The sequence below is a fragment of the Oenanthe melanoleuca genome, chromosome 5 (genome assembly GCF_029582105.1).
Source record: "Oenanthe melanoleuca isolate GR-GAL-2019-014 chromosome 5, OMel1.0, whole genome shotgun sequence".
NCBI lineage: Eukaryota > Metazoa > Chordata > Aves > Passeriformes > Muscicapidae > Oenanthe > Oenanthe melanoleuca.
The window spans coordinates 6,951,295-6,978,547 of record NC_079339.1 but is presented as its reverse complement, the minus strand read 5'-3'; the positions used below and the strand labels follow the sequence as shown (position 1 = coordinate 6,978,547).

The 27,253-nt window shown below is 41.6% G+C and overlaps 2 protein-coding genes across 6 annotated transcripts in view; one reads left to right on the top strand and one right to left on the bottom strand.

Annotated features, from left to right (window-relative positions):
- The window catches only part of LTO1 (LTO1 maturation factor of ABCE1), a 22,665-nt gene extending 1,512 nt beyond the window's left edge, over positions 1 to 21,153 (top strand). Inside the window, exons 3-6 of one of the 5 annotated variants that reach the window (XR_008840572.1) lie at positions 767 to 837; positions 1,279 to 1,396; positions 15,571 to 15,721; positions 20,206 to 21,153. Coding sequence is in view for 4 of the 5 variants with exons in the window: in XM_056492140.1 (XP_056348115.1) it covers positions 767 to 837; positions 1,279 to 1,396; positions 9,157 to 9,196; positions 20,206 to 20,294 (318 nt within the window). In the remaining variant the exon portion in view is untranslated. Of the gene's footprint in view, positions 1 to 766; positions 838 to 1,278; positions 1,397 to 1,753; positions 2,257 to 9,156; positions 9,197 to 15,570; positions 15,722 to 17,679; positions 19,111 to 20,205 lie in introns of those variants that run through there. The other 4 variants (XM_056492140.1, XM_056492143.1, XM_056492142.1 and 1 more) reach the window with 4 other exon arrangements.
- Positions 10,549 to 27,253, bottom strand: CCND1 (cyclin D1). The gene is made up of 5 exons (XM_056492139.1): positions 26,859 to 27,253; positions 24,921 to 25,136; positions 24,236 to 24,395; positions 19,117 to 19,265; positions 10,549 to 14,077 (listed from the first exon to the last, which is right to left on the bottom strand). The coding sequence occupies exons 1-5, from the start codon at positions 27,054 to 27,056 to the stop codon at positions 13,922 to 13,924; spliced, it is 879 nt and encodes a 292-aa protein (XP_056348114.1). The 5' UTR covers positions 27,057 to 27,253; the 3' UTR covers positions 10,549 to 13,921.

Here is a 27,253-nt window from a genome sequence, read left to right as displayed (position 1 = left end):
CAAAGCCTGATGCACAGGCAGGCTGAGGCCTGCTGTGTCCTCCTCTGTGTCCAGGAGGATCCATAAAAGTGCTTTAAAGGTGCTGTTTTGAGCTGGAGAGTTCAGTAGATGTACTTGTGTTTTCTGAGCTTGTTTTCTGTGTGGAGCTTTGATAATATTTTTTTCCCAAATTTATGGCTGAAGGTTCCCCTTCCCCCCTCCCATCTTCTGTGGCTCAGCATAGGGAAAAGCATGGAATATTGAGACATAAAGTGGCAGTTCTGTGTGTCTTGTGCACTCTTTGTTAATTATGATACTGTGAGGATTTGTGGCACTGTTCCCCTTCCGCACATGGAGCCAGCTCTGTGTGCTGGCACACCATTTGTAGGATTTCAGGGGCTGGGGGATGGTGGGGAGTCATCTCAACTCGTCCCGTATGTCCAGCTCCAGTTTGTCACAGTTCCAGGGTGAGAATGCCAAACACCAGCCTCCAGAGCTGGATGGTTTTGTACAAAATGGACCTGGACAGACCATAAGAGGGAAGTGCTCTAATCTCATACTGGGAAAGCTGCAGAGTGAGGCAGGATTAGAGACATCAAGTGAGAGGGTAACTTGGGTAATCTTACACTTGTCAGCCTTTCTAGCTGGGAAACATGTTTGTGTATCCAGTGTTTAATTTCCTAAAGAGTTAGATACAGTGTAGTGTTTTATTTTTGTTTGACTGTCTATGTTGTGTGTTCTTTGGGGTTTTTTCTTTGCCTCACGACACTCTTAAATTCACTTTTAGATTGGTTGCTATCTTGGATTTGCACTGACATGGCACTGTCTGCTCCAGAAATGCACAGATGAAAAAAACAGGTGTGGTTAAAAAGGCTGAAAGTAATTTTGCTGTGACTTCCATTCTTCTCATCTTTTTTTTTTTTCCTGTGTCACTTTGATTAATCTGTGTTTCAGAATTGCATTTTTGGTTGCATTTCTTTATTTTGCCCACTCATCTAATCAGTATTTTTGTTGATTCTTGAATATTTCTCAATTTTGGACTGGTAAGTTGAAATGGAAACCTTAAATCCATCAGTTGTGCTTAATTCTCAATTTGGAATAATTCCTAGTTTAGATTATTTCATAAGTGTGTATGGAACACACCTGACAGTGGGCTAGATGGGAGAAGTTGAATTAAAGAAGGATGAAGGGCTGGGTTTTATGCTCTGGATTATTATTATATATCAGGATAATTTTCATGCTGATGGATTGAAAGAACTGTGTGAGGATCATTGGGTTTTGTTTTGATTTTTTTCCTAGCAAAAAGATAAAGGCTCTGGATTCATTAATAGGGATGATTCAGAAATTCCCATATGAAGACCCCACTTACGATAAGCTGCAAGAAGATCTGGAAAGAATTAGAGGAAAATTTAAACAGGTTTGTTGGGTTAAGCTATTATTTTAGTGCATAAATTAATTTTTTAAGATATTTAGTTTCTAAAGCCACTCCAAAACACAGTATTTGTGTGGAGCAGTTACTGTTCGCCTTGTGCAATCATAGCAAAATACTTGAAGTGAAATAAATTAAGTGAAATCCTTGATAGTTGAAAAATTCCCTACTAATAACAAATGAAAAATAAAAGAAAAAATATTCTTTAAAAATCAAGTTGGAAATAATCTTTGACAATTTGAATTACAAGTGGGACCAGAAGAGAAATGGAGCAATTGGGAGTTTTGTTGAACATTCTTCTTGGAGAACAGACCCTTTGAAACAATTCTGTGTATTCTTTTTTAGGTTTGTTCAATGCTAAATATTCAGTCTGATTTTAGAATTGGTACTGAGAGATCTTCATTAGCATTTTGAATGCAGCAGATGAAGATAAACATGGATGACCAATGAAAAACAACATTAAAAGAGCAGAACTGGGCAAGTGTTTATCTACTTTAAAAAAGAAAGTATTTTTTTTATTGATTAAAAAAAATCAATATAGTGAAGAGGTGTAAATGTTAAAGGGGAAAGGGAAAATCACTGGACTTGCAATGTTATTTAACATTTATTACCTCCAAGTTTTATTTAGGATATTAGACAAACTAGCATGTAAATCTGTTAAACAGAAATATTTGTTTTAATTATTTGCTGGTCTTTTATTGATCATTCCTCAAAGGGAAAACAAGCGTTGGCACAGTTTCCTTGTTTAAAGGATGTCTGTTACTTAAAAATCTGTGTATGCAGATCATTTCTTTTACACAATGTGTAGATGATGTGGGTGAAGGAAAATAAAATCAATTCTCTACAGACTTTGCAGCAGGAAACATTTTTGTGGGCAGAGGGTGGAATGCAAAGGAGAAGGATGAAGATACCTGCTCAGAATATGGAATTTGCTCCTGGATTTTCCAATCGTTTTGCAGACCGATGCGGGGGAAGGGAGCAAACTCCATAAAAATCTAACCTCAGCAAGTTACCTGTTTAAGTGGTGGGTGAGATAAACGTGGCTGCCAGAAGAGCTGTGATTCTCATTGACTGGTCTTACATAGACCAGCTTTTTATGTGCCAGCCTTGAAAAGTGACCTCTTTAGTCTCATTCCAAATCAATGCATGCTGCCAGCTGCATGAATTTAACTGTTAGTTGAGAGAAATATCTCAAACAGGCTTTGGCTTGGGCTGCTTGATGTCTTTGCATTCCAGTTCTGTAAGGAATTCCGGAATTCCTTTATCAACTGTAGCCTGTGTGGGTCTGTCTCTGCCTCCATGGCACAGTGCAGCCTCATGAAGACAGAGTTGAGGGTTTTGGTTCGTTTATTTGTCTTACACATGAACTTTGATGCACAAAGGCAGTGTCAGAGCCATCTAGTGGGTGTGTGGGATTTGCAAAAATGTCTTTAAAAGAAAGGGCAGGGTTGTGATCGCTCCAAGCTGGAGAGATCCAACTTCAATTTGTTTCATAGAAGTGTGTAATATGTGAGTGACAAGCCAAGATGCTGCTCCCAGAGATTGTATCAAACAATTATTTTTGTTCAGCTCAGGAGAGAAAGGGTCTTTGGCAGTCAGGTAGTGGCTTATTTGGAAAATTGGTTTGGTGGCTAATTTTCTTGTATTGTTTTATTTTTAATAAAATAATGTTACAATAAATTATTATATAAATGTGTATATACTGAACTGTAAGTATTGTATCAACCAGCATTTCCAGCTGGAATGCACCACGTTTAGGGTTACCTATTAGGTCTTTAATATTTTAATTGGGTCTTTAGTTAAGTTTCATTTATGTGTACACACTGATGGAGTCTCTTCTTCCATGAGTCTGTATTTTTCTGAATATCTGCTGTTTCACACCTTGTGTGAGCCCAGTTTGGTTTGTTAAATGAGGTATGGTTCAAAATTCTGTTGGGATATGCAATTTTGTGCTTTCTTCAGTGCCAGTGTTTTTGTTTTCTGCAGTGAGTTGTAGGGGTTTGTGTGATGTTCAGGGCTGTGGCAGTGGAACATTCCCAGCATTCTGTAGAGGTGTTTTTATGCCTGATTTACAGCTGAGGTTCTGGGTATGCCTGGATTTAAAGCCCAGGTTGCATCAAGAATGTTCATTTGTCTTGGTCTTAGGGTCATAAAGATATAGAAAAATACGCAACCTTATACATTATGATGTTGCTTATTAATAAAAGCAGGACATAGAGATTGTGGCTTGGTGCTGATTGTCCAAGTTTGAAACTTTGCAGAGGTAAGACTTAAGAATACATCTCTGTACTCATTCACCACCTCTACTTACAGCTCAGTAGTTAGGGAGGAATGTTTGAAACATTTCACTTATCAATATCTGACTTGCCTGGACTGCATTCTAGCTTGTTTTGTCTCTTCGTGATCATCTCTCAGCTGAGCCTGTGGAATATGGAATTGTATTAAAAAGTGGATACACAGCTCATTGCTTCTAGGCTGCTGCAGTCACTGCAATCCAGAGGAGGTGTAATTTTCTTTTCAGCAATGAGTACAATTTTGATTTTTGAGGCAAAATTGGAGTGAGGTAAACTTTGAATACCAATTGGTTCAGTTCCCAAGCAAAATTCTTGTTCTGTCTTCATTAAGTAACTTCTTTTCCATTTCTTGTCAGCTGTACTAAAGGTGATCAATTCCAGCTTTGAATCAATATCTGAAATCGACAGAAATAGGTCAAATAAATCCGAAAAATAAAAAAATAATCTGGGTGTGCAGTTGTTTGCTTCAAAACCAACTCTGTAGAGGTACTCTGGCTCATTTGAATCCTGGTCTATTTTTCTGAAACAAGATTGTGATAATTTCTACATGAGGTTAAATTTGGATTTGAATTTTCCAGTAGATCAGTTTCAACGTTTATATAGGTTTTGGTTTTTGAAGAGATGCAAGAGAGTTTGAGCCTGCCCTGTATTTATGAGTGCTTATTTACACTATGGCTGGAAATACACCTTCCTGCATTGGAATAAAGGGAAATCCATCTGTCGAAAGTCTGCCTGCACCCTAATATCCCACAGTGCTCTAGAGTAAGAACTTAATATTTCTGGTAATGTTCTAATTCTTTCTATTCTTGGTACATTTGAATTTTTTTTGAGTTGCCCTTTGCAGCTCCTTACAACCAGGGCTTCTGATCTAACAGCAGCCTAAAACTTCAGCTTTCATATTTTGGCAAGTAACCGTGAAGATTGTCATTTTACAGTCTGCCAGAGTTGTTTTTTTAATGGGTAAAGTTGTGACAGTACACATTCCCACAAAAGTGGATGTATCACCAGGCGAAATGGGGATTTGGGAGGTGTGAGGAGTTCAGCAGGTTCGCAGTTGCAAGTTGTGGTGTCTGGGACTGATTGCTCCAACTGGAGCAATGCACTGCTGAAACACTTCAGTGTGTCCCAGAGTTTGGAATTGCCTAGGCTGGGGTGATAATAAAAAAAATAATAAAAACTCTGTGTCCTGTTTTGAAAGCTTGCACAGTCCATTTGTAGCTAACCTGAGTGTCTCTTTGACACCACACTGTAAATGCTCCTACCTTAGTCACTGGAGTGTGGTAATTACATTTTTTTAGCATTTTTCGTGCTAGAATTCTTTAATACTACTTAGCAAATGCTGCATTAGTGTGTGGAAGGAGACACGGTCACTAAGCTCATCTGAAACGTGGGAGACTTCCTAAATCCATGGAATATATGAAAGGTGAAAAAACCACATTATTTCACTTGATTCAAAAGCAGCTTGCTGTACAATGTTTTAAATTATTTTATCCTATTCTATAACCATAATTAATTGAGCACTAGTGGCGCATTCTGTGTATCTGATTTTGGGAAGATTTCTGAATAGGAATAAGAAATGGCATACAAGTTCTGTCTTGGAAAAATTAGAAAGCTGTGTTCTAGTTGTGCAGAATTTGTTTGGGTGACATCTGAAATAGTGACCTCCTGTCTGGAGGAATTTAACTGATACTAGTTCCTAGTAAAACCATGGCGTTTTATTTTAGCAAAATGTTCAGCAGAAAGGAGGTTGATTATTCAGTCCCTGCATCCTGACTGTGCATCAGAATCAACTCAGCGTTTGTCACTGTCTTCCATTTCTGATTTTTAGCCTCCTATCTCACTGCTTTATCTCAACACTTTAACTTTCAGCATCTTCAGGATTCTGGGGAATAATCAACACTATGTGGAAATCTTTCTTGACAGTAGGAACTGTGAGTCAGCAACCCTTTAATTTTTTTAGTTGCAGCCATTGTTCCAGCAGCAAGCTTTGCTGCTATTGTCCACTGTTTGTCCAGCTCACGTTTACTGGACTGTGGGAACGGATTAGGGTTTCATGGCTTTTTTTTTATTCTTGCATAAACTCTTGATCAAAGACATTCCTTGGATGACAAAACACTGTATACTGTGTCACACAGCCCTGACCAGACTGCATGAACAGTAGTTTAAAAACACATGCCTACATTGTTCTCTAAACTGGCCTGCTTTTTCTGCTTTTTTTTTTTTTTTTTTTTTTGCAATATATGTGCAGACATTGAATTTTTGAGACACTGTTTACACACACATACAGAACTTACTATTATTAAGCACTTGACAGTTTCTGAAATACAAGTGAAAAAGCAAATTACTCTGAGACTAAGAACAGAATGTCATTTCTAAGCAGAGCTAGGGGTTATATCTGCAGTGTATTTCCTGTCTGAGGAGACCTTCGTTGTGGGGCAGGTAGTCAAATACATTGAAACCTAAACCCCATGGATTATGGCATCATTTGATGTGTCATAGCCAGAACACCTGATTAGAGTACTGAATGATTGTATCACAATTTGGGAGTTATTAACCTGCTTCACCATAAGTACATTGCTAGAATCACATTTTGAGAACCTGGCTTATAGTTTTATGACTTGGTCTTCTTTTAAGTTCTCTTACATAGTAGTAAGAGGACAAATTTCAGAAAATTCCAGTAGCATCATTATTCCTCAGACTAATGAGGGAGAAACAAATGGTGTTAGAGAAAAGCATGGAGACGCTTTTTCAAGAAGCCTTACCTTGTGATTTGCCTGAAATACTCCTTCAGCAGAAACAGGGGAAAGAGATTCCTGACGACATGTTGAGCAGGTTTACAGAGGGATTTAAAAACATGGGAGGGCTGAATTTGTGTGGTTGGAAAGCTGTTTATGGAGATGGAGGAGAGAAACAATGTTCCACAAACATATTTGCGTTGTTTGACTCTGCAGCACTGTTGAGCACTGTCATGCAGAAGTGAAGGCAGATGAAACTTCATTCACTGACATTAGAAAATCATATCCATAAGGGCAGAGTTCTTCTGATCCTTTGCAGTCCAAGGGTCTCTATGGAAAGAGATACCTGAAATATATGTGGCTGACAGACGTGTTGTCTAAAAGAATAAAATGGGCAGCGTGAGTGACTGAAATGGCTACAGAAATAGTGAGTCAAATCCACAAAATAAATGTATTATACTTAGAAGAAATAATGTTTACTTAGGAGTAAATAATTTATGATGTCTTTTGGAAATTGAACAGCATACATTGGCTGAAGCTTTGCTCTTCATGTTTAAAATAGCAAAATGTAAAAAGAACTTTGTTCTTTGGGTGTTCAGGGAGGAAAGAAAGCTACTCAAAAGTAATACCCCCTATTTGAACAATCTGGAGTGATACAATCTAATAAAGGGGAGAAATGAAACATCAAAAAGCTCAATTGCCCGTTGCAGACAGTTTGCTATCAGAGCGGTGGTTCAGGACACCAGGTCACTGCCTCAGGCTGGCGCAGGGCTGTTGTCGTAATGCCCTGCTGGTGCTTCCATGGACCTTGTGTGAGGGTCTGCCCCTCTCAGCCCAGCTCCCTGGAGACTGCTGCTAATGTTAACAAATTGCATCCTGGACAACAAGTGGTGGCTGATATAGGAGACCAGGTATCTGTGGAATATGGCTCGTGAGGGAATTAAGCCGAGTGTCACAGGGCTGCTGCCAGGTGACATGGATGAAACAAAACCACTCAGCAACATAGACTCTAAAATTTATTTACTCTGCAGGGAAGGCTGAGTGAGTAGCAATTTCCATTTTGTAATACACATGCCACAAGTAGGACTCAGAGCTCTAGACCTCTGCTCCCCATAGGGATCCAGAGAAGGATTTCTTCTCTGGCCAGTCCAAATGTCAGGTCTTGGATTGGAGCTTGGCCCCTTCGTGTCACAGTTCCTCCTTTGGTTCAGCATTCCTGGTGCTGATAGAGATCTGTACCTGGAGCTCTCTTCACCCCTGAGGGATTGCCCTCTTAGCCAGTTCTTGTTTCATGGATCTGTCAGCACAGGCACTCCCAGGCCATTCTCTTTTTCCACATCTGGTGTGGAGGAGGCTCCTCTCACCCTCTTCTTCTGTAGTCAAGGTCCTGCACCTAGCAGGGCCCCTACAGAATAAAGATGCTGCCCATGTGCCTTATTTGCCATGGACATGGCATCTTTCTGCCAATAATTCCTCCTTCATATGAGAGCCCCCAGGAAAACTATGCCTGTGAATACTTGGTGAATTCCCTGAAATAAGAGATGTTTTATTACCTGGTCTTCACACAGGCAGAAAAGAGGACAGGTCTAGGTAGGGCTCTGCAGGTGCAAGGAACTACATCTGTTTTCACTTTAAATGTTTATCACATTAAAGAAGCAAAAGGGTAACTTTTGCCTTCCTCCTACCGTTGGTCCTGCTTGGCCATAAGGAACAAAATCAGAAGTCTGGCAAATGTCATAATATAGGTGCAATCCCATTGACTAATTTGCAATCCTTTTCTCATCACTTGATTGGAATATGGTGGGGAACTCAGTCAGAAGCCACATGGGAATCTATGATGGCCATGCCAATGCAATTACTACAAGCAGTTATATTTGTGGGATCATAAAAATACCTTGTTTATCTGAAGAGATACATTTCTCATAAGATGATGCTGACAGGAATTCATTAAAATGCCATCATTTATAGCTTTACTGCCGTTGTCCCATTGTAGGAACATTGGAGTATGTAGCCCATGTGCATGGGTCATCCCTGTGACTCTTAAAAACAAGAGCTCCAACCTTCTCATTCCCCTCTATCTTCCGGAGTTTTCTACCACTTAAAATGCCAGCTGTACTTGAATGCAAGTGGATTATGAGTTTTTTCATTTGCTAGTTCTTGTTTTTTCTTTTTATTAAAAAGCATTTGAATTTAAGTGTTCGTTAAAGGTCCAAGGTTGTCAAATGGCCTGAATTCAGCGATGAAATGGGACATTTTTGGAAGCTCTGCTGGAGGTTTTTTTTCATACATGTCTCAATTTGATTAAAAAAACCCAGTAGTTTTCCCTTTAATAAGCTACAGCACAGCCTAGCTGAACATGCATATTTTTTACAGCCTATAGTAAATTGTTTTTCTTGCTACATTCTTGTCTTTCTGCCCTTTGTAATGTGAGTAATACTGGCATAGTTCACTCAATGTTCAAGTTTAGGAGTGCATTTAGAGATGATGTTCAGAAGGAAAATGTAAATAATAGAGCAGACTATGTGGGCTTAAGCCTTCTTAAGTCACAACACTTAGTCAGCTTAATAGCATTTATAAAAAAAATAGGAATGGATTAACCTAGTTAACACATTTAACCAAACACAGGTTTATATTTCTCACTGAATCACTGTAGTGTTTTTATCAGCACAAGATTTTTGTCAGTCAAGATCCCCTGAGTGTGTTTTCACTTGGTTTTCAGACACTTAAGATCAGAGGGATGAGCCATCAGCCATATAAAAGTAAGCTATTTGTTCTCTTTGAGAGGGTTTTGGGTTTTTCTAATATGCTGGGATGTGTTTTTGAAGCCCCTATGAGTTTAGTTCAGGTCATCTTTCAGTGTTCTGTACCTCCCAGTGTAACTCACTGTACAGAGGAGCTGCCCATTTCAGATGGGACAAACCAGACTCTGTTTGCACTGGTTTTACTTCACCCACTTGATCTGGGATTTTACAGCAGGCCACACAGGCTTCAGGTTTCTGGCTGAAATGACTGGGAAACCACCGAGCTCATAGAAGCTCATCTGGGGTTCTTCTGATGCAGGTGGTTTCCCATCTAGTGGTAACTGCCCTGAAAGAAGCTTATTCTGCACTAGACAATGATTAACACATTAGAAGTTAGCTCTGGAGTTTCATTTTTCGTTTCCTGTGCTGCACTCGCTGCACAGAATGAGTTGTAACATGAAGTTTAGTCAATGGGAAACTCCAAAGGCAGATTACTGAATTTCACATTTGTGACAGGGAGGACAAGCACTTGGCCTTTCACACAGATTTTTTTAAGGCAGAAATAATTTCATAGAATAAATATCAAATACATAGGTTATAAGCTTGACCATCTCCACTGAAAATAAGATGTTTCTGCTGTGTTCAGCTCTGAAAATAATAATAATTGATAATGTGCATTCCCCATTTTCAGAGATATTTTGGAATGTGTATTGGAGCACAAGTTATAATTTTTTTCTCATTTTACTTTGTAATAATACCTAATTCTAGTATTCCTGTCCTATGTCCAGTTCTTTTATTAACATATTTTTAGTATGCTAATGTATTTTAACATTTTAAAGGTTTAATATTTTATATTAGTATTTTTCAGGTTTATTCCTTATTATCTTAGCATAAAAGCTGTGTCTGAGGGGAAGGCACAGAAGAAGAAGGCAGCTTAACCATATAGTTTTAAAAACCAACTGTCTTCTTTTAAGGTCTCCACGGACACAAAACATTCCACTGATGAGAAAATACCAGCAAGCATTCTGTGCCACCCAACACCTACTTTGTTTTACCCTTTATTCACATGAACCAAAGGGCATTTTACTCTGATTAATTTCCTTTAATGTTAAAAAATGAAATCTTCAAGCAGGAAAAAAATATTTTGCTTCTTTAAAAAGACACATTGACGTGACAGGCAGGCAGTTACCTACCCATGGCTCAAAACACCCACGGTTTCCTAAAAGAACCACAAAAGATCTTCAACTATTAAAATGTGGAGAGTCAAACTTAGAAAAGGTCATGTGCTTTACTCATGTGCACTAGGGAGTTACAACCATTCAGCATTTTCAAGGCAATTAAAAAAAAAGTAAATTAAAAGATGACAACTATTGGGTTTTACCAATTTTATTTCTAGACTTTAGATTTTTTTGCTGGAAACTTGTCTGTTACAGGTCTGTTGGTGAAAATGTGCATTTCAGACCAGTGATGCCAGTAACTACAATAAAAAAACTGTACAAATCTGAATTGCTTTTGCTTACTACAGATGTTATAATAACATGACAAATAAAGCATCTCTGTTGGCCACTTATCTGGATTTGGCCTTTTTCAGCACATACAGTATTTTAAAATTTGCAGTACACACTGCCACTCAGTGTAACACAAAACCAACAAGCAATAAACTCAATAATCGTGTTTGGTTCAGAGACACAGAGATGCTACGAACAGAAGTGTTTTATGAGGTAAGCAGTAAGAAATGTTCCTGAAATTTGGACAGAATGTATCCAGTCCTCTTGGGTCCTGCGACTGCTAGTAGCATTGCAATGCTTATTTATGCACTATGTAGGATCTTAACTGCATTTGCCTCAAAATGAGTTCTAATTCTGTTTTGGTTTAGCAGCATACAGGCAACAGCTAGATTATTCTTCAGCATACAACTCTGTTAGCTGGCTTATTTATGAGATTTACAGGCTTTTTTTAAATTAGCATTATGCTATAATTAAAAAAAAACCAACAAAACAAATAAAAACCCCTAGTATATCATAACAGATTAAACACACAAAATACTTAGAGTTCCAGAAGATAACCTATCATACCAAATGATGTGTCCCAGCAGAGGGAGAACCACATCAGGTGGCACACAAGAGTTATATTATAATGCACCTTTCTTATATCAATGTGGCTAATAACACAGCTTAAAACTACTATGATAATAAACCCCAGATCAGACAAAGAATCCAGCTTTATATGATGCATAACAAAAAAAAAGAAAAAAAAAAAAACAACCAAAAAAACAAAAAACCAACCAAACAAAACTCAACCCCCCCCAAGAAAAAAAAAAAAAACAAAACAAACACAACCAAAAAACAACCAACTCTTGACATTACTTGATCTTCTGAAATGTCTGCTGGTTTTTAAATTAATGCAGAGACCCATTCAGAGCAACGTTTGATGCATTTCCATTTGCAGTAGAACTATGAGGCACTGTAAGAACATCAAAACCTGGTCTAGACACGGGTAACTGAAGTATGAGGTATTGTGAAACAGGAGCCTTTTTTGGAATAGAGCAGTAATCACATTAAGTAAAAATTGATCACATAAAAATCTACAAAAAATGATGTCAATAATATAATTTTCTATGAGAAAATTAAAACCTATTACATGGCAGTATATGACATTGTATAACAAAAAAAAAAGATCCACAAAATAGCAGCAAAACACAATGACAAAGATACAGAAAAGCAATGTTAATTTTTTTTCAAACCATGCTGGGAATTTATCCATAGCAGCTCAATAAAAACGGAGCATCCACTCCTTTTCTTTTGTCTTTTTCTTTTTTTTTAATATTTTGAATTTTTTATCTTTTTTCCTTTTTTTTTTTGTTGTTGTTTTTTTTTTTACAATCAACACCTCAGCGGCAGTTTTCTCACATACATTTTACCATCACATTCACCTCGAGCATCAACTTCAACAGCTATGTCCACGTCCCTTCAGCTACTTTCTAAAATAATAATAAAAAGATACATAGCCAAGATGTGCAAATTTTCTAGTTGTAGCTAAATTTAAAAAAAAGGGGGGGGGCATATACTGGAATAAAAACTTTTTTCAAGTACTCCAATTTTCATATCTATTAACTATGGCGTTTTTTTCATGGTTAGACTGCTTTTGAAAATGTATAGGAAGGGGCCAAATAGACTGCTTGGTTTTGGGTTTGTTCTTTGAAGCATGTCCTTTTTTTGCTTTAATTAGCTGGGTTAAAACTGCAACATCAAGGGTAGAAAGATTTTCTTTTTCAAAAGGGGCGATTGCATTAATTTACAAATCATACTGGCCTTACGAACATCCTCTGCAATAAATATTCTTTTTAGCCTTAACTATAAATTATATATTTTAGTGTTTAAAAACCTTCAGTTGTAAAATCATCTAGCGATAATCCTTAAAACTATGTGTCCTATATGTGAACCTTTAAGGCCCCTAATTTATAAAGATGAGTTGGTACCAAAGGATTCTAAACTTCAAACTTTTCTATAGAAAAGGAAAGGAAGATATCCTGGCAATTTGTGAATGCAATTTTCTCTCACTGGAACACAACCTTCGGAAAAAAAGAATCACCTCTCCTCTAACACCATAGTTAAATGCACTTGCTTTGCAATTCCAAGTTTGCCAACAAGCACTTTATATATTTCCAAACCATTCCATTAAAAAACAAACAAACAAACAAAAATAATTCCCACACAATAAAAGAATGTATTTCCTATATCTAATGGACTGAAAGTGCTTTGAATGGAATGGTTTTAGAATATTACAAACTAACAAAAAAAAAAAAAAGACTGAACTGTGGATTGAACCTGACCATAATTAGGCTGAATATCTGTGGGGTCAGACTAGCATTTTTACACAGGTATCTAGAAAAATAGAAGATTGCAAAAATATAATATATTATGTCACTATTTCAGTTTCTCTTAATACTAGGGTCCTGTATGGGTAGTAGATTGGCCTTTCCCAATCATGCTAAGCTGGAACCCTACAAATGCCTCAATGCACAGGCAATCCACAGGCACAAAAAAAAAAAAAAAAGATTAACATATAATAATGCTGAATACTAACATACACTAAATTATGGGTTACGTTAACCATTTATAAGGTGAAGAGGATAAAAAAAAACCTAAGGAAATAAAATAAACATTTACAGATGAATTATAAAGTGACTAAATGCATAAGCAAGCAAGATACAGAAAAGCCTAGAACTGCATTAAAGCTATGCTTTTTAAAGAAAAAGAATATTTCACTTACTATCTAAAAAAAAAAAAAAAAACCAAAAAAAACCCTCTTCTACTTTAAAAATGGTTGGTTGGTTTGTTTTATATGTAAGAAATCAAATCTAATACCTCCCCTGGAGACATTTCGTGTGTTAATGCCTATTTTTACAACATACAGACAAGAACACTTTAATATAAAACCTAGTTGATTACTGTATAAAATTCTCTATTTTTGTAGCACAAACCCCTGGGGGTAATGCAAATACTATTTTTTCTTTTTTTTAAGACAGTTTTTGGGGTATTTTTTGTTTATTTGTTTGTTTGAAGTCACAGATGGAAGGGAGACAGAGCAAGAAAAAATATGAGACTGGTTTTCCCTTCTGGTATAAAAATGTCCTGGAGAAAAGGGTTTCTGTGGGGGAGATCCTGATGCTGATTCCTTCTCAGATGCCCTTTCTTTGTCTGCTTTTCTTGACAAGCAGATCCATTTAAGAAGAAGTCCTCTTTAAATGTTCACATCTCGCACATCAGTAGGTGTGCAGGAGAGGTCTGCTTCGTCCTCTACAGTCTTTGTTTCTGAAGACACGTTTTGCTGCTGTGCCTGGCGTAGACTGGACTCCAGGAGGGACTCAATCTGTTCTTGGCAGGCTCGTAAACAATCCTGCAGGAGGGTGCAATGGAAGGGGAGAGAGAGACCCAAGAGTTCTTTAGAAAGATCACAGGCTAAAATACCAGTTTCTTGACAAAGAAAGAGAAATGTTACCAGGTTATCTGGGAGAGCAGCAGGTTGGAAAGGAGGATGGGAAGAGCCACAGCACACAACCGTGTGGATGAGGAATCCCAGTTTTTTATATATTGTACCTCTGCCTCTGCTGTTTACAGTTCTGTACAAGCCCATTGTTCCCAACTGTGATTTCTACTTTTTCCCCAGAAATCGCAGTAGAGTCTGCTGGAAGTGATGCTTACAAACAATGACTTTTTTCCCCAGACTAAATTCCAATGACAGGAAGTTCTTAGAAATGCCGTATATATGTTTAGATGTCCATGCCCAAAGCTGCCTGCCAACTGCTTCAATGTCCAGCTGTGGACAGCTGATAAACTCCTAACTCTGAAAGCATCTCCAGAGATGGACTGGACTGTATGACCTCAAAATGGAGAGGTCTTTCAGAAGCACCACAAAGCACCTCCCTAACCATGCACTACCAAGTCCATCCAAGCTTTCTGTGTGCTACCACATCCACTTGGAAATCTCAGTCAGGGTGAGACCTTTTCCTCTCATGTCCGAAGTGTTTTCTCCAAGCTGGATGTGCACACAATCCTCCTGAGGATTCAGGAGTGTGCAAGGGTGCACAGGCCTCGCTGGAAATTAATGAACTGTGAAGAACTAAGAAAGATCCTGCCTATGGTGGGCAAAGGCAACTTCCCCCAGGCATCATGCCACACCATGAGGAGATACATCAGATTCCCATCAACGAGAATTGGAGAAGGCCTTTGAGCTCAACCCGCACAACTTCCTGCAGGTTGTGGAGGCTTGTGCACCCACTGCAGTGACACAGAAATGGTGCCCTAAACAGGCCAAACAATCCCACAGCATTTTACCAAAACTCATCCAGCATGCTGTTTACTGTTATCTTCATAACAAACATCGTAAGCTTTTCTCCCCAACATCTTTTAACATCTCTGTGTATTAAGGACTTTGAAGTTTCCTTTTAGCATTGCCTTTTCTGATTTAACCTATGACATGTGTTAGCCCTTGCAGTGAACCCAGTCTTCCATGATAAATTGCTGTCAAAAGTGTTAGGATGTGCATGACTGAGAATGAATGTTGTTTTCCTGAGAGGGTGACCTGCCTGCTGTTTTCTTTATTTCCCAGTTTCAATTCTGCCTTCATTCAGAGGCTTCTTGTGTGATCTACCAGCTTTTCACTGATTCTACTACCACAAGAATCTCCGCTGCCACCAATAAGGGCACATGGCATTTGGGGTAAAATAAGATTAGAAACCCAAGCAAACAATTCTCTGCAAGTCCTTTCTGAGAGAGAGGGAGGTTAATCCTACCTCTAATCAGATCAGACCATCAGTTACAGCTCACTGAAAACACATAACCTATGACCTTTCCTGGTTTAAACCCTAGTGTAATATTTCCTCTTGACAGAGACACACAGCGTTTTAAATGACAAAAAGAAACGCCTCATATCCTAAAGTCATCATGCCTCTGGCTCCTGCATACCTCTGGCCTCCACAATAAGGTCTCTATGAAGTCCCTGCACCCAGCCCTCCTCCAGATATGAGGATCAATCCTGACTGTAAGGCTCCCTCTTGTACCACGAACCTTCCTTGCCCCTGGAGTCAGACACAGAGGAGCGCACCAACACAGCTTTAGGTGTTCCTGGCATTACAAAGCCACTTCTGAGGATAATTTGATTTTAACTCATTCAGTGTTCCAAACTGAAAGCATTCTTATTTTTCCGAACAAAAAATGAACCATCCTGGGTTTTGTTTTGGGGGTTATTTTCAGGTGGGAGTAGATTTTATGGTGAGTTTTGATGGGAACTTTGTGGGTTTTTTTTAGTCCTAACCATTTGCATATAGTGTGTTTGAGCTCTGAAAACTAAAAGCATTCAAAATAATTTCTATAAATAACTATTCTTTTCCCTCTGGAGTCCAGTTATGAATAATTATGTAGGACTATGTAATTTAAAGGTACTTTTTGCCCACAGAATTTTTTTCATTTAAAATTATCAGAGTGCAGCATGCTGTAACTGTTTTTTTTACAAAAACAATCTTTATAATTTATTATGAACAAACTGTCTTAAGCTACAGTTGAATGAAAAGGTTTTTTCACTCTTTAAGTCATTTTGTCCATGTCTTATTCACATGACTATTAGATAAATTATTTGCCTGTAGGAATGCATTAGAGCTAGCAAAAAACAACTACAAAACATAAAATTCTCTGTGAACAACCTCACCAAAGCTGTCTTCATTCTCAGTATTTCCCAATACTGAAAAGCAAGTACAAAACTTGTGCATTACACTCTGGTACCTTCTCCCAACAACTTTTCTGCTTCACTACCCAAATTTTCAATGCCCACAGTTTGTTCAAGGTCATAAACCCTTCCTGGATTAATTAAGCTCCTCAGTGAAAAAGAAAAAAAAAAAAAAAAAAAAAAGAAAAAAAAAAAAAAAAAAAAAAAAAAAAGACTTGCTAGCTTAACTGATGTGGTCAAATACCTTTAAGACACAGTGAACATGATCAGACTCCAGGGTCAGATAGGAAAGGAAACAAGTAACAAAAAAGGAACTGCTAGGAAATCCTTTGTTCCTGCCTGACCCTTTCTGGATAACAAGCACATGTTTGAAGGTGCCTCTGAGAAGGGGCAGGCAGGAGGCGAATTCCAATGCACTAACAGACAGCATGGAGACCCAATCTAATCTAGTTTAGCAAATTTCTGGCCTGGAAATGAATGTCAGGTAAAATTCCATCAGTTTGGATGATGGGGTCAAGAACAGAATGATGGAAGACAGCCCAAGACTTCTAATTGTGATTATCTGACTTCTAATTACCCCTGATCAAAGGCAAAATGGGCAATTGGACTCCTACCAACATATAAATATGAACCATAAAGGAATTCCAATCAGGTGCTATTCATTTTACTTTAGATTCAGATTTCTTTGAGACTAAAGGTAAAAAAGCATAATTATGTAACCTGAAATCCAACAGACGTGCTGCTCCAGCTAACAGATCATCAGGGGGAGCACAGCCCTGGTCTTAACATTCCAAGGCTCTCCAATATAAAACATGTTCCCTGAAAAGAGGAGCCATCACTGGGGCATAACACACTTCATACAAATCCTAGTGAAATGGGATAGCAGGAATGGCATTTGGTACCATGGGTTATATAGATAGGTATTTTAGGAAGGTCTCCCTAAAGGGGAATCATGCTCTGTATGAAACCGAGCAGATTCCTCTCTCAGAACAACTGCAGTGGAAGTTGCTGTTCCCTTATTCCACTACAAACAAAACAATATACCTGTACATACACAGAACTTTGTGATACTTATTTTCTGCAGCAATCCGCACAAAGTCCTTATTTCTACCTAACAGGTGAATATTTTTAGCACTGGAAGCTGGAAGGGAGTTACTTCCTTTTCAAGCTTTTAACCAAGCCCAGATCGAACAGATTGTGGCCTTGCAGTGACTCAGGACAATAAAATGAAATGAAAAATCCTTTCTTGCTAAAGCAATTTTGTTTTCTTTTTCAAGAGCTCTGTCATCAACTAAGTCAAGTCAAATAAGAATTTGTTGTTCTGCATGATGTAAGAGAATCCACTTCAGTGCCCAGTACGAGGAATGGTTAAATCATCTTTTTTGAATCAAGATGCTGCCTGAACACATAGCAAGTATTTTCCTTGGTACCTGTTTCAAACATCTCACCCTGGACGGTGGCCAGCCACACACTGGAATTATCTGCATTGTTCACAAACTGACTAAAAGCATCACACATGCATACCAAACTGAGCAGCCCATTATTTCAGTGTTTCTTAAGAGTATTCAGCATTTCAGGTTCTTAAAGTATTTAACACTTCCACACTGTGTTACCTCAGCTGCAGTGATATAAGTGGCAAAAATAACATGCTCAATACTGAGGCACTGTTCAGGTGATCAAAATAATAAGCTGAGATACTGCATTTTTCAGCAATTGTTTCACACAGTCTATCAAAAGTAAAATATTATTTTGCAAATAATTAATTGCAAAGAAATTGCTCAATCCTGTCAACAAAGCCCAATCACACAAACTCAGTTTTGCAGCAGCTGGACTGGTGTAATTTTCTATGAATTTAACTTATTAACATGTAAAATAATTTAACAGCATCTCCAAAATTCTGCCCCTAACCACAGACTTGTCTTTATTTGACTCATTGTACAACTCTTGGAGACCTCACAATATGCTTTTTAAAGCATCTATTTATTGGTCTTCCACATTGTTACAAAACAAAGCTCAACTCTGCCCCAACTTCACACACCATTATGACATGGATCATTGACTTTAGGTCTTCCTTGTAGGCTCCCTTCCTGGCCCATTCATTCATGAAAGGTTTATTGCTTACTAGTTACTGATGTGCATCTCCTGGAAGCTGCAGGGCAAAATGAGGGGTCCTTCGAGGACCATCTACCTTGTCAGAAAGTCGTGGGACAAGCATTTGTTCCAAAACGGAATTCAATACCAGCTACTGTGCAGGTCTAGCACATAATAAACCAAATTAGATCATTAGAACTCTTTTAAGAAGAGTTTTTTCACACCACTTGGCACAACAAAAGGCCTCAAGAATGGTCAAAGATAAGGTCAGAGATACCACGAGGTCTCAGTAACTGTTTCCTGGTCTTATTCCCCAAGTTTTGTTTTACAGGGATTCCTGGTTTAATTACCCCCAGCCAAAGACAGTTTCTGCCACGTCCTAAGTTGGTGCAGGGCTTCCTCCTCTCCCAAACACCAGACCTGGATGTATCATTCCCATCCAGGAACTGCAGCAGCATCATCATAGATTATCAGTGGGCATCATGACATCATATTGAGAACCCCCCCTCTGATGCTTGACCTTTCCCAAGATTTTTTGTCAGATTAGCTCCTGTGCAGTAAGCAGGCATTCATTCTTAAAAACCCTTAATGCAGAAGATCAACCGAGAGAAAGAGTCACTTACCGGATCACATTTGATAACTTGTGATAGGAAATGTGTGAGGCATTGATAGGAGAGGAAAGTGTTAGTGTTCCCCAGATGCAGGCCTTGCACAGCTGCTACCACGCTGCCAGCTGCGATCATGGAGGGTGGGTTTGAAATAAATTTAATATCTGTATGAAGAAAGAAGAGAAAAAAAAAAAAAAAAAGAAAAAAAAAAAAAAGACTGAAATGATTGCTTTGGGAGAAGCCTGTCCATACACATACACTCTTTGTACTAGCATGGCTTTCAGCTGCCAACTATTGCATCTGAAAAGGCAGGGAAAATGGTGAGCAGAAAGGTGCCTCCTACTCTAAAATTCTTACAGGTCCAAACCTGCACTCCACAGGAGCAACTGCTCTGCAGAGAGTGGCCTTTCTTAGCACTGGGCCTAGGAGGCCATTTATCACTTCGAGGTACTTTTATCATTAGCATTAGCCCCCATTCTTCCTGTGTTAAAATACCCTGCTCCTGTGAATAATGCCACAGGGGTCAATGGCACTGCACATCTGAGAAAACCTGTTCACATCCTGCAGTGTTTTGCATGGTCAGATCCAAGGTGCATTCTGACAATAAGTCCTGGGGCCCTTTAAAGCAGAAACCTTTGCTCTAACACTCAAAGGAATATTGCTTTAATGAACAACAACATCAACAAAAAGAAAGAAAAGAGAAAGACTGCTTAACCCTGTCAGGAGGCAGATAATCCATATTTAAATTAAGGTTTCATCTTAAAAATGCTTTGTCTCAACTGAGTCTCTTGTCAGTGGCTGCCATCCATCCCGGCAACAGGGATTTAATGTAAACGTGGCATAACTAAGTGACGGGGGTCCCAAGAATTGGCGGACAATCAGTTACATTCTGATGTGACACCATGCTGACAAGAGGCTGGGCCCCCTTCCAGACTGCATTGCTGTAGGTCTCTCCACAAAGCCACTCCCAGGATCCCTTAAGGGGCTGTCTCTGCCATTTAGCATGTTTTTCCTTTGGGTTTGTTTGGTTTGGTTTGAGTTTTTCTAACTTTTTTTTTTTTTTTAAATAATAGTCCACTAATAAGACTCTTTTCTACTGAACAGGAATGCATTTGATCCGTGGCAGTGAACACCTTGGAGGAAAATCAGGAACAAAGGAAGCAAGTGGCACAAGTCAAGGTCCAATTTTGTGAGGGAGGAAGGGAAACGCCAGAACCTGAGATACATTCCTTAGGCTTTTATCAGAATACAACTTCCTCTGGGTTGGAAAAATATAAACCATCTGTCAAACCCCTGAATGAAATCAAAGGAATGGACAGCTTAGAGGGCTCAGTGGAACAGTTTAAGTATTAAATCATGCATCTCCTTTATTATGATAAAATAACTTTTGTGTAAATGTTTTACCAGTGGAACTAAAGCCTTCAGGACTCTATGGAAGTCCTGGCTCTGAATCTGTTTATTCAGACACCTCTGACACTGTGGTCCTGACCAATACCCACCTTCAAAGGGGCACTTTGCCCAGCATCCTGCGAACCTCCAAAATTAAACTGATACATGAAATTCTGGCCAAGCTTTGAGGATGCACTGCCAGCAGAAAGGCAAACTCAAGGTACAGTCATCTCATTTATGTTAAAATAAACATATGAAAATAAATTTGGTTTGCACCCTTTTCCTAAGCTGCCCGTTTCTGAGTTGATAGAAACACACCCACCCTTCCAGCAAGCTGCTGTCATTCCCCCCCCCTCAAAAAATGCAGCAGTCCAGACTGCTTATTGGCACTGTACTCATTCCAAAGCCAGTCCTGAACTGAAATACTGACACAAAGCTGCAGGTGGACTTGGGAAACATGGGATTCCCAGCATGGATCCCACCAGGATGAGGTTGCTCAGAAGGGTAGGGTAGCAGCGCCTTCCTGACACTGTTTATGGAGCTCCACAAATGAGACATGACCAAAATGTGTCACTTTAATGAGCCTGTCCTGACTGGTTCAAGTTTGGGATTAATATTTTTGTTCTTCTTTTAAATGGAGCAGTAAACAAGAACATGAATTCATAGTCACACCCTCATTCTTTCCAAGGTGGAAAAGTGATAATGAAGTTTAAATGACCAGTTTGTGTCTGTCCCTATAACCACTCCAGACAAGCAGCATGGACTGCCTTTTTGTTGCAACTCAACAAGGAATTATTTGTGGCAGAGGCCACTAATTTCAGCATATTAATCAGGGGGCCCCTCTCGCCTGTAATTGGATGCCCCGAAGTGAAGAGTGTGGCATCATTGTCAGCCTCCATCGCCTCATCTTGCGCTATTGAGCGCTCAGGAACAAGGGGGCTTCGGTGAGATGAATTAGACCTGACACAGCCACAATGGGGTAGGGGGCCCCATCAATTGAAGCACACATCCCCAGTAGCCTATCTGAGACTTCATCCAAAAAGAATAAACAACTTCAGCGTTGTTAAAAAGAGAGAGAGGGAGAGAGAGAGGAGGGGGAGGAGAGAGAAGAATGCCAGCCACCCTGAAGGGAGGACAAAGCAGGCATATAGGCGCTGCAGCGTTTTAAAAAAAATTCCTAACAAGGCGAGTCACCCCTTTTCCTTTTTAAATGGAGCAGCAATTCCATCCGTCTGGAGAGCTGGGGGCTATGAATGAAAATCTTTTCATTGAGGCAAATCAAAACTGTGAACATAAATCACTTGCTGCAAGATGCAACAGGTTCCAACTGGTCACATACCTTGAGACTTTCAATTTTATAAAGGCCAGAGAATGGAAGAATTGTAACACGCTCGTTTCAAAGGGGGATCTTTCTTTCTCCTTTGGAGAGGACCAAAGCAACAACAATATTAACAGCAATAATAGTAATAATAATAAATAATAAAAAGGAGCCTGGTATGTTTTGATAACCAGAGGAACATAATGAAATGCTGAAGCTCCAATATTTGTTGCTATTCATTGTTATGCTTGTATAGAGCTGCAGTTCTCCCTCAACTCTGGTCTTAACTTGGGCCAAAAGAGGCCTGCTTCTTTTTGAGCTCTCTCTGCCTTGCTTGGCCATGCCAAAGCCCCATTCATTAAGCTCAATTATGTGTTAACTTCAAACAACCCCTGGTAATTTTTTTTTCTTTTTCACTTTTTCTCCAGAACCTACCACAGCACAAAGGCATCCTTTGGTGAAAATGGATTTTTCAAAACCAAACCAAATCAAACAAACCCACTTCATCTACTAGCCAGACAAGGCTAGTAGAGGAGAGGAGAGCTTAGGAGGAATTCCCCTCAACTTCACCTTGCAGTGTAACCTTTTTCTGGAGCAAACACATACACACTCATCTACAAACACTTCCACAGCCTTCACCTTGGTAAGCCAACTAGCCAAGGGTTTGTTTTCTAAGCAAGCATTATTTTGCAGTCTCTTCTTAGGAGAACCTCCTTTACAGAAGAGGACGCAGGCAAAGGAGAGATTGCACTTGCCCCTGAGGCCACTTAATCGAGCTGTCAGTTTTCCAGTGGACTTTGGATCAGACCCCACAGCACCAGGCAGCACAAGGCATTTGCAGTCCATCTAGGTTCGTTTTGGCAAGGGAAAATGCAGTATAACCCAGCAACAGCAAAGCAAAGTCCAGATGCTGCTTAAGCCACATGTGATCTTCACTAGCCAACAAAGAAGTCATGAGAAAAGCAAAAGGTAGAGAAACCCCTGACACCCAGAAATAACAATAAAAACATAGAGCCTAGTGGCAGCCTTCCTGAGTGCTCTGTCCCCAGGCAATATTTCCAACTTCAGCAGGGAGCTAAAGAGGGCCCCAGCTCTGGTGAGCTCAGCACTGGTTTTTTTAAAAGCTCAGTAAAACTCCAAGAATATGGTTCTCATTTACTGATTCATTCTCCAGCTGTGGTGTGTAGCAGTGTTAAATAAAGGCTCTGAATGTGCTTCCTAAAAGAAACATAACAACACCGACAGTAGATCAAAGTACTGGACTCTTAGCAAGTCTCCAACCTTTGAACTACTCTTGCTTTCAACCCTGTCAGTGCCAACACAACAACCTAGGTTAAACATCCCACATCCAAAGGGGAGTCCGGGTGGCCATTCTTTTTAGCTTCAAACTTAGCAAATCACACCTCCAGAATCACAGCAGCCTCATATCTGGTAGAACCTGGCATGGAGGCACACACTGGACTTTCCCAAAATGTTGCTGCCAATGGTTTGAAGCTTGTGGCACTCCCAACACCAAGCATTACTCCAGGCAACCTCACCTACGAGCTATCCCTCACGCTGATGGTAGGCCCAAGATGAAGAGCAATGCCAGTGTTTATAAACTTCTCTTTTATGGTTTGGTTGTTCTATCTTTAGGCCTTGCAATGGGGCCAGTTCTGTGAAATAAAACTTTTTTTTTTCCCCTCCCTTCTGAGCGCCTGCCATTTTCCTTCAACCTTTTTACACCAGATCCAACCTCTGGGAAACAAGCTACATGGCGTTAACAGGTGTCATCAGCCCAGCACATCCCACCAAGGTTTTGGAGCATGGATACCACGACTCTTTGGCATCTTTGGAGGCCGGCCCTGCTCATGGCTCCAGCACAGCACGTGGTCACAAGGGTGCAGATGGCAGCGGCTCGGTCCCATGCCAGGAAAAGCCTCTGTGCCGCGTGGCCCTCCTCCAATCCACCAGCCACCGAGGAGCGGGGAAGAAGCAACTTGAGGGAAGGTTTAAAACCCCCAGACAATGCTATTCACAGGGAAAATCTCCCTCTACCTTTAAAAACTCATCCTAAAGAATGAATCCACAAGGGGAGGGATTCCCCACACGGGCAGTAAGCCTTTTGCAGCCCCTACATAAACCTGGGCTGGGGAGGTGAGGAAATCGTGCCACGCTGAGCTATAGAGAGCAGGGGGAGTGGTCCCTCTCCCTCCCTGACAGCCACACAAAACTCCGACTCAGAAGCGAAATATCTTCTGAAAAGAAAAACTTACCTCTGGCAAAGTAATCCACCTTCTGCAAACAAGGGGCAATAATCGGGGCTTAAACTACCTCCCGCAGCTCTGCGAGCGTGCCTGAGACCAACAGCTACGGGAAGCTTTAAAAGCCGGGGGGCGGGCGCGTGTCGGGGAGCAACGCGCTTTGCGCAACGTGCAGGGCTCATACCTGTAGCGCACAGAGCCACAAAAGTCTGAGCATGTTTACGGATGATCTGCTTGGTGTCCTCTGCCAGAGGCATTTTAGTAAGGAAATGTTCAATGAAATCGTGGGGGGTCATTGCAGCCAGATTCCATTTCAGCTTATTCACCAGCAGCAGCTCCATTTGCTGCAAAGAGAAGAGGGAGGGGAAAGGGGAAGAAAGAGGAATAAGAGGGGGGGCGCGTGGTTAGAGCCGCTCGCAGGCAGTGCCGGGGGCACAGCGCTGTCCCGGGGTCGGGCGGGGTGCGGGGGTTCCCCCGCGGCGGGGCAGAGCCCACCGGGGCCGGCAGGGGGAGCCCGCAGGCCGGGCAGCGCGGCGGGCCGGGCAGCGCGGGGGGGTCCCGCTCCCCATCCCGATCCCATCCCGGCCTCATCCCGGCCCTATCCCAGCCCGCCGCCGCATCCACAGCTCTCGCCCGCCGCCAGCAGACCCGCAGTCGCGGCCGGCGCTTCCCAACGTGCGGGATTGCCATTCTTCTATTTATTTTTTCTTGGTTTCTTTTTTTTTGTTTTGTTTTGTTTTGTTTTTTGTTGGGTTTTTTGTTTGTTTGTGGGTTTTTTCCCCCCACGTATTTATATATTTTATATATAAATGTTTGTTTCGATTTTTTTTTTTTTTTCAATTCTTGAAGTGACGGGAACGTGAAATTACCAGTAATTCGTCGGGTCTAATGGAGTTATCTGTATAAATGCACAGTTTTTCTGCGGTAAGAGGAATAGTTTCCTTCATTTTTGAAGCCACAAACATGCAGGTAGCTCCCAGCAATTGCAATCGGCTTTTCTTGAGGGGTTCAAACGACAAAAATCTGTCCAAATAATTCATAGCCAGGGGGAAAACTTCCTCTTCGCACTTCTGCTCTTCGCAAACCTGCAAGAAGGAGAGAGATCGTTGAAGAATAATTTAATTGAGGAGAAAGCCAGGCTTGTCCCGCTGCTCTCGCCCTCCCTCTTCCCTCACCCCCAGGCTTTGCAGGGCAAGGTTGAAGGAGACCGGGGGAAACGCAGTTGGGGAAAATGGATAAATATGGGAAACGCAGCGACATCAAAGAAAATGAAAGTCACGAGTGACAAAGTGGGGGGAAATGTTGCGTTAGAAACCCGCAGGCGATTCATGGCAAAAGGGAAGGGGGGAAATCGAAGAAGAGTCTGTGCCCAGTTTCCCAGCCCCTAAGAACAAATTTTTAAAAAGGGAAGAAAACGGAAAGCGGAGAAAAATGCGAACTCCGTGGTTGGTAACGGGGTACAGAGCCGGGCTCGGCCCCGGATTTATTTATTTCGCTTTTAATTTTTCATCTAATTTGCCGTTGTGCTGCCGATTCCCCTCTCTGGTCGAGACACAAAGGTGGCGTCCAGCCTCATTTCCCCAGACGTCATCTTTTCAAAAAATATTTAAAAATATTTAAAAATTTTTTCGAGTTCTCAAAAAAGGCTGAAAATGAAGCGGCGGGGGTCATTTACCGAGCCCCGTGCCTATGGTCCTGCTGGGGGGCTCCAGGGGGATCCCCCGAAGTGAAATTCACCGCCTCCCTCTCTTGCCCTGCAGCACAGCCGGGCGCGACATTTCCCAGAGCAAGGCAGGGAGCTGCGGTTTCAAAAATTAATTAAAAATATATCGCGGGCACCCAGGGCTTCCTAAAAGGCATGAAAATGTAGCCCAGTTCCTGGGGCTTCCGCTGGGAGCCCCCCTAGACGTGTCGCTCCAGGGACAAGGCCCTTTCCAACTGGCTTTTCCCAGGCGACCTTGCCGCTCGCCGCCGCAGCACAAGCGTGCCTTTGAGGGGTGACCGCAGCTCCAGCCTCTCTTCGCGCTGAACAAAGAAACTTTCACCCTGCAACTCCCCCCAGAAACGCCGGAGCCCCTCCGGCCGGTCCCCCTGCCCGCAGCCCCAGCGGGGTCCCCCGGCCCCCTACCTTCCTAACCCGGCCCCTTCCCCCCCTCCCCCCCGCCACACACACACCCTTGGCTTTGCTCCCCGGGACTTTCTTCGTTTTTCTCCCGATTAATAAACACTTTTGCTTTGCAAATAAAAGAACAAAGATGGCGCATAATACTGGCACGGGCAGCCGCTTGCATACGTGTACAAGGATATTAATTTAAAATAAAATCCCCAGAAAACACGAGCTGGCAGGGGCTGGCGGCGGCCCCGCGCGGCCGGGGGCTCGGCGGCCGGGCCGAGGCCGCTCCCCGCCGGGCCGGGGGAGCCCCGAGCCGGCTCTGCCCCGGCTCCCCGCGCCGGCACTGCCTCGCCCCGACGGCCGGAAAAAGTGCCAGGCACCCCCCGACCCCCGAGGGCACCGGGCGGGGGTGGGGGGGTGGGGGGGCTTGTCTGCCGGCCCTCGGCGCCCGGACCCGGCTGCGGCAGCGGGGACACCGAGCCGGCGACAGCAGCGGCGGCCGCCGCCACCTCGGGCCGCTTCCCCTCGCTCCATGCGGGCGTCTCCGAGGGCAGGCAACGTGTGCCGCGCCGGGGAAGCGATCCCGGGCGAACGAGGTGGGGGGAGGGGGGAGCAGGAGACGGGGCAGCAGCTCCCCGGATTAATTCATTTCTGTGCCGGAGTTGCAAAGGAGAAGTCCCCGAAAGATACAAACCTCCAGCATCCAAGTGGCAACTATTTTCCTCATATATGGCAAGATTTCTTTCTGCACGCACTTGAAGTAGGAGACGGAGGGCGAGCAGGTCTCCTCCGCCTTCAGCATGGTCTGCAGCACTCTGTCATTTAGGAGGTTGGCATCCAGGTAGGCTCGTCGGATGGTCTCCACCTCGCAGCACAGCAGCTGATGTTCCATGTCTGCCTTCGTCGCCTCGAGTCAGTTCTCTGCAGCAGGACTGAGTCAGTCGCTCGCTCGCTCGCTCTCTCTCTTCCCCTTCCAGGAGTCCCTTGGATGCTGCTTCTGCTACTGCCGCTACAGCCCTCTGGAGGCTGCAAAACTTTCTAACTTCCAACAAAACTCTCCTGGTGTAGTCCCTGTGACGTTACTGTTGT

Bases quoted from the DNA above. Each gene is read 5' to 3' on its own strand.
- CCND1 (XM_056492139.1), bottom strand. From the start codon at position 27,056: ATGGAACATCAGCTGCTGTGCTGCGAGGTGGAGACCATCCGACGAGCC. The intron at 24,396-24,920 runs GTAATTTCACGT...TTCTCTTTGCAG, and splicing joins TTAGACCCGACGAATTACTG to CAAATGGAGCTGCTGCTGGT. The intron at 14,078-19,116 runs GTAAGTGACTCT...ACCCTCCTGCAG, and splicing joins AAGTTATCAAATGTGATCCG to GATTGTTTACGAGCCTGCCA.